Source organism: Palaemon carinicauda, chromosome 20, assembly GCF_036898095.1.
Source record: "Palaemon carinicauda isolate YSFRI2023 chromosome 20, ASM3689809v2, whole genome shotgun sequence".
NCBI lineage: Eukaryota > Metazoa > Arthropoda > Malacostraca > Decapoda > Palaemonidae > Palaemon > Palaemon carinicauda.
In genome coordinates this window covers 3488473-3500492 of record NC_090744.1, presented here as the reverse complement: position 1 = coordinate 3500492, position 12020 = coordinate 3488473, and the positions used below count along the sequence as shown (strand labels likewise).

Here is a 12020-nt window from a genome sequence, read left to right as displayed (position 1 = left end):
GGAATGTAAAGAGTAGAGGTCCCCTTTTTGTTTTGGATCTTTGTTGATGTCGGTTACCCCCCAAAATTTGGGGGAGGTGCCTTTGGTAAACATATATATATATATATATATATATATATATATATATATATATATATATATATATATATATATATATATATATATATATATATATATATATATATATATATATATGTGTGTGTGTGTGTGTGTGTGTGTGTGTCTGTTTGTGTATGTATTTAGAAAAAAATTTTATGTTCAGGGGTATAAATTTTTTGAACTACGCAGAATATTTTTTAATGCCAAAGAGAAGCGTAAATAATAACGCTGTATCTGAATTAGAGAATGGCCAGAAGATCAGAGAGTAATGAATAAGGAAGGAAATCTTTACCAATAACTACAAAAAATCTCACATTACTAACAGATCATTAAGTGTATCAGAGACCTTGCAAAATGAATTCCATGTGCATCTTAAAATATTTTATCTTAATTGTTCAATAATTTCTCTTGTAGTTTATTTATTTCTTTATTGCCTTTCCTTACTATTTTTCCTTGTTGGAAACTTTGTGCTTATAGCATTCTGCTTTTCCATCTAGGGTTGTAGGCTAGCTAATAATAATAATAATAATGATAATAATAATAATAATAATAATAATATAAATATAAATTTTAGACCTCAAATATAGGCAGCGTTGAAAAGAAATATAATACTCATAATCAGTAAAATAAGTATTGATTTAATAATACCTGATTTATCTCATCCCCCACGAAATCGACCACAGTTTCGCTCGACACTTTGAACGTGGTGTTGGAAACGCAAGACGGAAAGCTCAGGTAGCCCCAACAGTTGACAAACTGGGAGAATACTCCGAAAGAAGGGTCGTCGCCTGTGCCGTTCTGTGCAATAGAGAAGTTGCAGCGCATGTGCCAATCGTAAGTCGTCCCGTCAAACGTACGGAAATGTGGATCGTCGAAAACAGCACACCTGGAACCTACGGGATAAAGGAAAATGTCTCGTTTTTTTTTTTTTCTGTATACTGGAGTTTACACGGTCGAATGGTTTGTCGAACTCGGTTGTCAAACCTGCTTGTCAAAGGGTTCGAATAGGTGTAGTAGAACTTGTTTGTCGAACGTGTTTGTCAAACAGTTCGAAGAGATGCAGTCGAACTCGGTTGACGAACCTGCTTGTCAAACGCTTCGAGGAGGTGCAGTCGACTTGGTTTTCAAACCTGCTTGTAAAACGGTTCGAGGAAGTGCAGTAGAACTCTTACGTTGAACCTGCTTGTCAAACAGTTTGAAGAGGTGCAGTTAGTCAAAAATGCAAAAGGTTTCTGGACAATGAAGCCCCGCCCACAAAAGTCACCCAAGAACAGACTTTTTGAACTGTTCGACGAATGTGTTCGACAACCTAATACCACGTTCACACATTCGAATATCACTTCAAACACTTCGATGAACCATTCGACTGTGTAAACCCGCCTTCAGACAAGATGTCCTGTCCCCACACACAACATTGAATATTGTATGGTTAACATTTTGCTCGCATATCAATTAGGCTTATGCTCTCGTGAGATATTAGAGGTAGTTTTATAAAAAACAGAGGTGAAAATTTCTTCTTTTACTAGCAAATAGAAAATACTCTTTAGTATAAAATGAACCAGAGGAATTTTGGTAATTAGAGTTCCGAGTGCCGGTTAGTTGATTAATTCTTCATAACTAGATCTAGAGTCTCTATATAGCTTTTGACGAATTATTATCTCTCTCTCTCTCTCTCTCTCTCTCTCTCTCTCTCTCTCTCTCTCTCTCTCTCTCTCTCTCTCTCTCTCTTTTATAACATACGGTACATACTTGTGTCCATGTCAGCCTGATTACATGGGTATATTCATTCGAGTTTTTTTTTTGGCTCACAGATAGAATCATTACTAACACTGTCTTACTTACATAGTCCAGAAATACGTCCTGTTGGGACCAGTCTTCCTTCGTGGCATCTGAATTGAGCGCAGAAATCGTTGGTAATTTCGTTTTGGCGATAACCCTTACCTTGGAAGGTACAAACTGTAAGGGGTAGATACCATTCTTTTTTTAGTTTGTCCGGACAATCAATAAGACTGTACAAAACTAGTGGTCTCAAAAGAGAAAGCCATTTTACTTTAATGTTATGGAAGAGATCTTACAGACTAGGGCTTAAGACAATTGGGTCGGTATTTGTAATTAAAACATTCTTATGTGCAAGAATGACATAAGGTTGGTATTACTGAAAGATTAAAGGGAACTAGTGTGGACCTCTGGAACTGATTGCCCGACAGAGGCAAGAAGTAACCCGTATAAAAACTATGAGCATGTTCAATGTGGAAACCAGAAACTTTGAAATTAACACGTTGAACACCTACAGTAACTTGATAAAAACATTATTTTTCCCTCAGTATTGTAGCGTGGTAATAATAATAATAATAATAATAATAATAATAATAATAATAATAGTAATAATAATAATGGTAATAATTAAAGCATTTTTTAGATATTCAAAATGAATATTCCTCCTCACCTGGTAAAGTCGCGTTCACAATATGAACTTCGTTTTCAATGAGAGTTGCTACAACTTTAAGGCAGTCTGTGATGTTAGCTTCGCCGCACACGCAGAGGTCTTGAACGCAAGAATCTGGAACGCACATCAACTGAATGAGTTAGAGGGCATAAACTTATATACATATATATATATATATATATATATATATATATATATATATATATATATATATATATATATATATATATATATATATTTATAGGTAGTGGGTTGGCCAAGGCACCAGCCACCCATTGAGATACTATTGCTAGAATGTTATAGGGTCCTTTGACTGGCCAGACAGTATTACATTGGGTCCTTCTCTTTGGTTACAGTTCACTTTCCCTTTGCCTAAACATACCCCGAATAGTCTGGTCTATTCTTTACAGATTCTCCTCTGCCCTCATACACCTGACAACACTGAAATTACCAAACAATTCTTCTTCATTCAAGGGGTTTAATACTGCAGTGTAATTGTTCAGTGGCCACTTTCCTCTTGTTAAGGGTAGAGAAGACTCTTTAGCTATGGTCAGCAGCTCTTCAAGGAGAAGAATACTCCAAAATCAAGCCATTGTTCTCTAGTCTTGTGTAGTGCCATAGCCTGTTTACTATGGTCTTCCACTTCCATGGGTTAGAGTTCTTATGCTTAAGGGTACACCCGGGCACCTTGTTGTGTCTTGTGTCTCTTCCTCTTTTTTTGTTCACGTTATAATAATTTATATAGGAGATATTTATTCTAATAATGTTACTCCTCTTGAAAGTTTTATTTTTTCTTGTTTCCTTTCCTCACTGGGCTATTCTCCATGTTGAAGCACATGGGCTTATAGCATAATGTTTTTTCAACTAAGGTTGTAGCTCAACAGTTGATATATATATATATATATATATATATATATATATATATATATACTATATATATATATATATATATATATATATATATATATATATATATATATATATATATATATATATATATATATATATATATATATATATATATATATATATATATATATATATTTCTGATGATCATCTGTGACATTACTCGTTAGCTCACAAGGACGGTAATGACAAGTCAACAGGGATATCTATCAAGCCCCGATAGTGGCTTTTACTTGGATTCCATAAATTAAGAGTTACCGACGATTTTTCTAATAATAATAATAATAATAATAATAATAATAATAATAATATCGGATAAAGTCTAAATTTATTGTGTTCTTCTGGTTGAATGTTAAGGACATCAGAACTCTGTACGCATGTACAATAAAATCATTAGATACCAGTTTGCCAAAGGTTTCAACCTTTGGTTGGATTGGATGTTTAAACTAAATCTCTTTTAACGTGATCATTAGTGGTTCCAGTACTAAAATCCCGATAAAAAAGAAAAAGAAGATGCAGGGGAGAAATAAGAAAGAAAACTTACGCATCCTATGTTTGTAAACATCCAATTCCAGTGCACCTATGCTGCCTTCCAGAGTGTCAGTGCACAACTCTTCGAAAGTCTTTATCTCTGTTTGGGTCTTTCCGTCACACAGATCATGCGGCTGGAATATGGAAGGGGATTATTAGAATCTATTTAAGAAGAGAGGAAGAAGAGTGAGGAAAAGAAGAAGAAAAGGTAGACTTATATAATCATCATATTAAATTCAGTTGTTTTGGAGTCTACAACGATTACCGTTCTTATAAACTAACCTGTTGTGGTCCTAGTTCACAAAAGGGGTAATTCTGCGTCGCAGTCTGTTTATAAAAAAATATTGATTGATTTTTATTTCCATGCAGTAAGTATGGGTGTATGTATATACCCACGTATCATATTATTATAATTTACGATATACATATACATATATATATTCTATTATTGGAAAATGTTCGTATTTGAGTGAGCAAAAATGAAAAATTTAAAGATCTGTGACTATTAAAATGAGCATGAAACAGAATGACTTTACAAGCCAGCCAAACCTTCCATGAGTTTCCAAATGTCGCTAAATCCCCTTGAGTGCCATCTTTCGTGATGTAATCATCCTCCATGACGTCATCAAATGACCCGCAGAGCCCGTAGAGCTGATTCTTCAAACTAGAGTGGGCATAGACGTTTATTGAATATCGACTATACTCTACCTGAAATTGATTCAAAAATACTTTTGATGTTATTATGCAACGAAAGAGAGGAACCTGACTTAGACATTCACTTACAATAGCGATAAAACAATGAAATAAGTACCTTCGATGTTATTTTGCAACGAAAGGGTGAAATCTGACTTGTATACTCACTTTTAATAGCGATAAAACAATAAAATAACGATATATTATAGAGAAAAATGTCCTCTACTTTTACTAAGAACTAATGGGGTTTTAAAAATATAAAAAAAACTTTATAGATATCGCAAAGACATAAGCAAATGAATCATTTGGAGACATAAAACCTTAACAATAGTAAATAAAAACTTGTTTAAGGTAAATTAGCGACCATTAATATTACTTAGTAGACAACCAAAGTATCAACATTTGCCTGGAATGAGGAGGTGAGTTATTTTTGGTGGTACGCGAAATTAAAGGCACTAAAAAATGTTTAATGAATTTTTCAAATTATATTTCCATTCTAATTAAAAAGGATAAAGCGGTCTTAAATCCATTAATGTCTGGAATCTATTACCAACCTCAGAATCAGAGCTCCAGGCTAAACCACTCATAAATAATAGCATCTGACCGTCCAGGAATCGAACACAGGTCCAGGATGCTTGCATGAGAGAGAAAATACCATCTAGCCACGAAGGAAGATCTTAATTCTTGGCTAAATGGTTTTATTACTGCCACACAAGCATCCTGCACCAGAGTTCCGATCCCGGCATGTCAGATGCTATCGTCTTTGAGAGGTTTCGCCTGGGCTCTGATCACGAACTTGGTAAGAAAATCTAGAAATTAATGTACTAAATTATATGGCTTATTTGAATATGAAAAACACGTCTAAATATGTAATTTATATATATATATATATATATATATATATATATATATATATATATATATATATATATATATATATATATATATATATATATATATATATATATATATATATATATATATATATATATATATATATTTTATATATATATATATATATATATATATATATATATATATATATATATATATATATATATATATATATATATATATATATATATATATGATGCAGATTCACGTGATATGGCCTTTATCTACATTGAGTGTTGCTTCCCTTTCGTGAATATTTGAAGTAGAATTACAAGGTGCCTGATTTCAATTCCAGTTTCATCTAAAGAGATGCTCATCAAAACGTCATGCGGACAAGCCCACCTGCAAAAGTAACCTCTGAGTAAGATGCCTGAATGCCCTCGTCGAGATGGAACTCGAACTGCCGTCCATGTGAATGCAAGACAAGCCCGTTATCACTGTACTGACCAGGAGGCATTTCAGTATAGTCAAGGTGTTGACCATTTCATGGATTAATGAGAATGTTTGCTTATTGTAATTACTACCACTAATATTACTAATTCTCCTACTTTCACTTATAAACATAGTAATCAAGAAGAAATATAAGATATCTAAGTTCTCCAACACACAATTAAAGAAAACCCTATAACATTAAGAAATAATGAAACGATAAAAGAATAAACAAATAAAGGAGTAAACACTGACCAAGGTTTTGAGAATTACGTATGAACACCAATTCTAAGGAAGTTCTATTTCTCTCCTCATTTAATTAAGGAAAATTAAATTACACCCAAGCCTTTCAAATAAGACATCAATGACTCCCTTGGGTTGAAATACATCATTAGTTCATAAAAGTTATACCATTAAATGGGACGATGAAAGAGCGTAGATGCTGTGTCCGTCGAACCATACAATGACGTCATCGCTGGCGAACGCCTCCTCATGCATTTCTCCATTTATCCAAAACTGTAATCGAAATAAAAAGCTGTACGTGGAACTATATTGGCACAAGGACTGATAGATTTTTGAGTGCGAGCGCACGTGCTCATGCACGCACATACACACACACACAAACACACACACACTTACATAGACAAACACACACATACACACACACACACACACACACATATATATATATATATATATATATATATATATATATATATATATATATATATATATATACGTATATATATATATATATATATATATATATATATATATATATATATATATATATATATATATATATATATATATATATATATATATATATATATATATATATATATATATATATATATTCATCTATGTGTATGTATGTGTATATATTTAGAAAAAATTGTTATGTTTAGGTGTGTAAATTTTGTTTTAACTACGCAGAATATTTTATAATGCCAAAGAGAAGCGTAAAGAATAACGCTGTATCTACATTAGAGAATGGCCAGAAGATCAGACAGTAATGACTAAGGAAGGAAATCTTTAACAATAACTACAAAAAATCTCACATTACTAACAGGTCATTAAGTGTATCAGAGACATTGCAAATTGAATTCCATGAGCATCTTAAAATATTTTTTCTTAATTGTTCATTAATTTCTCTTGTAGTTTATTTATTTTTATATTTCCTTTCCTTACTATTTTTCCCTGTTGGAACCTTTGTGCTTATAGCATTCTGCTTTTCAATCTAGGGTTGTAGATTAGCTAATAATAATAATAATAATAATAATAATAATAATAATATTAATAATAATAATTCAAACATAAATTTTAGACCTCACATATAAGCAGTGTTAAAAAGAAATAAAATACTCATAATAAATAAAATAAGTATTGATTTAATAATACCTGATTTATCTCATCCCCCACGAAATCGACCACAGTTTCGCTCGACACTTTGAACGTGGTGTTGGAAACGCAAGACGGAAAGCTCAGGTAGCCCCAACAGTTGACAAACTGGGAGAATACCCCGAAAGAAGGGTCGTCGCCTGTGCCGTTCTGTGCAATAGAGAAGTTGCAGCGCATGTGCCAATCGTAAGTCGTCCCGTCAAACGTACGGAAATGTGGATCGTCGAAAACAGCACACCTGGAACCTACGGGATGAAGGAAAATGTCTCGTTTTTTTTTTTTCTCTGTATAATGGAGTTTACACGGTCGAATGGTTTGTCGAACTCGGTTGTCAAACCTGCTTGTCAAAGGGTTCGAATAGGTGTAGTAGAACTTGTTTGTCGAACGTGTTTGTCAAACAGTTCGAAGAGATGCAGTCGAACTCGGTTGACGAACCTGCTTGTCAAACGCTTCGAGGAGGTGCAGTCGACTTGGTTGTCAAACCTGCTTGTAAAACGGTTCGAGGAAGTGCAGTAGAACTCTTATGTTGAACCTGCTTGTCAAACAGTTTAAAGAGGTGCAGTTAGTCAAAAATGCAAAAGGTTTCTGGACAATGAAGCCCCGCCCACAAAAGTCACCCAAGAACAGACTTTTTGAACCGTTCGACGAATGTGTTCGACAAGTTAATACCACGTTCACACATTCGAATATCACTTCAAACACTTCGATGAACCATTCGACTGTGTAAACCCGCCTTCAGACAAGATGTCCTGTCCCCACACACAACATTGAATATTGTATTGTTAACATTTTGCTCGCATATCAATTAGGCTTATGCTCTCGTGAGATATTAGAGGTAGTTTTATAAAAAACAGAGGTGAAAATTTCTTCTTTTACTAGCGAATAGAAAATACTCTTTAGTATAAAATGAACCAGAGGAATTTTGGTAATTAGAGTTCCGAGTGCCGGTTAGTTGATTAATTCTTCATAACTAGATCTAGAGTCTCTATATAGCTTTTGACGAATTATTATCTCTCTCTCTCTCTCTCTCTCTCTCTCTCTCTCTCTCTCTCTCTCTCTCTCTCTCTCTCTCTCTCTTTTATAACATACGGTACATAATTGTGTCCATGTCAGCCTGATTACATGGGTATATTCATTCGAGTTTTTTTTTTTGGCTCACAGATAGAATCATTACTAACACTGTCTTACTTACATAGTCCAGAAATACGTCCTGTTGGGACCATTCTTCCTTCGTGGCATTTGAATTGAGCGCAGAAATCGTTGGTAATTTCGTTTTGGCGATAACCCTTACCTTGGAAGGTACAAACTGTAAGGGGTAGATACCATTCTTTTTTTAGTTTGTCCGGACAATCAATAAGACTGTACAAAACTAGTGGTCTCAAAAGAGAAAGCCATTTTACTTTAATGTTATGGAAGAGAGATCTTACGAGACTAGGGCTTAAGACAATTGGGTCGGTATTTGTAAATAAAACATTCTTATGTGCAAGAATGACCTAAGGTTGGTAGTGCTGAAAGATTAAAGGGAACTAGTGTGGACCTCTGGAACTGATTGCCCGACAGAGGCAAGAAGTAACCCGTATAAAAACTATGAGCATGTTCAATGTGGAAACCAGAAACTTTGAAATTAACACGTTGAACACCTACAGTAACTTGATAAAAACATTATTTTTCCATCAGTATTGTAGCGTGGTTAATAATAATAATAATAATAATAATAATAATAATAATAATAATTATAGCATTTTTTAAATATTTAAAATGAATATTCCTCCTCACCTGGTAAAGTCGCGTTCGAAATATGAACTTCATTTTCAATAAGAGTTGCTACAACTTTAAGGCAGTCTGTGATGTTAGCTTCGTCGCACACGCAGAGGTCTTGAACACAAGAATCTGGAACGCACATCAACTGAATGAGTTAGAGGGCATAAACTATATATATATATATATATATATATATATATATATATATATATATATATATATATATATATCTATATATATATTCAATTATAGGTAGTGGGTTGGCCAAGGCACCAGTCACCCATTGATATACTATTGCTAGAATGTTATATGGTCCTTTGACTGGCCAGACATCATTACATTGGGTCCTTCTCTTTGGTTACAGTTCACTTTCCCTTTGCCTACACATACCCCGATTAGTCTGGTCTATTCTTTACAGATTCTCCTCTGCCCTCATACACCTGACAACACTGAAATTACCAAACAATTCTTTTTCATTCAAGGGGTTTAATACTGCAGTGTAATTGTTCAGTGGCCATTTTCCTCTTGTTAAGGGTAGAGAAGACTCTTTAGCTATGGTCAGCAGCTCTTCAAGGAGAAGAATACTCCATAATCAAGCCATTGTTCTCTAGTCTTGTGTAGTGCCATAGCCTCTGTACTATGGTCTTCCACTTCCATGGGTTAGAGATCTTATGCTTAAGGGTACACCCGGGCACCTTGTTGTGTCTTGTGTCTCTTCCTCTTTTTTTGTTCACGTTATAATAATTTATATAGGAGATATTTATTCTAATAATGTTACTCCTCTTGAAAATTTTATTTTTTCTTGTTTCCTTTCCTCACTGGGCTATTTTCCATGTTGGAGCACATGGGCTTATAGCATACTGTTTTTTCAACTAGGGTTGTAGCTCAACAGCTGAAAATAATATATATAAATATGTATATATATATATATATATATATATATATATATATATATATATATATATATATATATATAGTCTGTATATATATATATATATATATATATATATATATATATATATATATATATATATATATATATATATATATATATATATTTAAGTAAATATATATATATATATATATATATATATATTTATATATATATATATATATATATATATATATATATATATATATATATATATATATTTCTGATGATCATCTGTGACATTACTCGTTAGCTCACAAGGACGGTAATGACAAGTCAACAAGGATATCTATCAAGCCCCGATAGCGGCTTTTACTTGGATTCCATAAATTAAGAGTTACCGACGATTTTCCTAATAATAATAATAATAATAATAATAATAATAATACTAATAATAATATCGGATAAAGTCTAAATTTATTGTGTTCTTCTGGTTGAATGTTAAGGACATCAGAACTCTGTACAAATGTACAATAAAATCATTAAATACCAGTTGGCCAAAGGTTTCAACCTTTGGTTGGATTGGATGTTTTAACTAGATTTCTTTTAACGTGATCATGAGTGGATCCAGTACTAGAATCCCGATAAAAAAGAAAAAGAAGATGCAGGGGAGAAATAAGAAAGAAAACTTACGCATCCTATGTTTGTAAACATCCCATTCCAGTGCACCTATGCTGCCTTCCAGAGTGTCAGTGCACAACTTTTCGAAAGTCTTTATCTCTGTTTGGGTCTTTCCGTCACACAGATCATGCGGCTGGATTATGGAAGGGAATCATTAGAATCTATTTAAGAAGAGAGGAAGAAGAGTGAGGAAAAGAAGAAGAAAAGGTAGACTTATATAATCATCATATTAAATTCAGTTGTTTTGGAGTCTACAACGATTACCGTTCTTATAAACTAACCTGTTGTGGTCCTAGTTCACAAAAGGGGTAATTCTGCGTCGCAGTCTGGTCATAAAAGAATATTGATTGATTTTTATTTCCATGCAGTAAGTATGGGTGTATGTATATACCCACATATCATATTATCATAATTTACGATATACATATACATATACATATTCTATTATAGGAAAATGTTCGTATTTGAGTGAGACAAGATGAAAAATTTAAAGATCTGTGACTATTAAAATGAGCATAAAAGAGAATGACTTTACAAGCCAGCCAAACCTTCCATGAGTTTGCAAATGTCGCTAAATCCCCTTGAGTGCCATCTTTCGTGACGTAATCATCCTCCATGACGTCATCAAATGACCCGCAGAGCCCGTAGAGCTGATTCTTCAAACTAGAGTGGGCATAGACGTTTATAGAATATCGACTATACTCTACCTGAAAGTGATTCAAAAATACTTTCGATGTTATTATGCAACGAAAGAGAGGAACCTGACTTGGATATTCACTTAGAATAGCGATAAAACAATAAAATAACGATATATTATAGAGAAAAATGTCATCTAGCTTTATTAAGAACTAATGGGGTTTTAAATATATAAAAAAAAACTTTATAGATATCGCAGAGACATAAGCAAATGAATCATTTGGAGATATAAAACCTTAACAATAGTAAATAAAAACTTGTTTAAGGTAAATTAGTGACCATTAATATTGCTTAGTAGACAACCAAAGTATCTACATTTGCCTGGAATGAGGAGGTGAATTATTTTTGGTGGTACGCGCAACTAAAGGCACTATAAAATGTTTATTGAATTTTTCAAATTATATTCCCATTCTATTTAAGAAGGATAAAGCTCTTTTAAATCCATTAATGTCTGGAATCTATTACCAACCTCAGGATCAGAGGTCCAGGCTAAACCATTCATAAATAATAGCATCTGACCGTCCAGGAATCGAACACAGGTCCAGGATGCTTGCATGAGAGTGACAATACCATCAAGCCACGAAGGAAGATCTTAATTCTTGGCTAAATGGT

General features: G+C 33.3%; 1 protein-coding gene across 1 annotated transcript in view; it reads right to left on the bottom strand.

The window, feature by feature from the left end:
• LOC137614489 (uncharacterized) overlaps nucleotides 1-12020 on the bottom strand; it is a 42908-nt gene that overhangs the window by 27695 nt on the left and 3193 nt on the right. The window contains 13 exon segments of the mRNA XM_068344291.1: nucleotides 748-992; nucleotides 1942-2055; nucleotides 2546-2659; nucleotides 3996-4116; nucleotides 4265-4309; nucleotides 4532-4690; nucleotides 6410-6514; nucleotides 7400-7644; nucleotides 8592-8705; nucleotides 9176-9289; nucleotides 10725-10845; nucleotides 10994-11038; nucleotides 11261-11419. Of these exon segments, the coding sequence (XP_068200392.1) occupies nucleotides 748-992; nucleotides 1942-2055; nucleotides 2546-2659; nucleotides 3996-4116; nucleotides 4265-4309; nucleotides 4532-4690; nucleotides 6410-6514; nucleotides 7400-7644; nucleotides 8592-8705; nucleotides 9176-9289; nucleotides 10725-10845; nucleotides 10994-11038; nucleotides 11261-11419 (1701 nt within the window).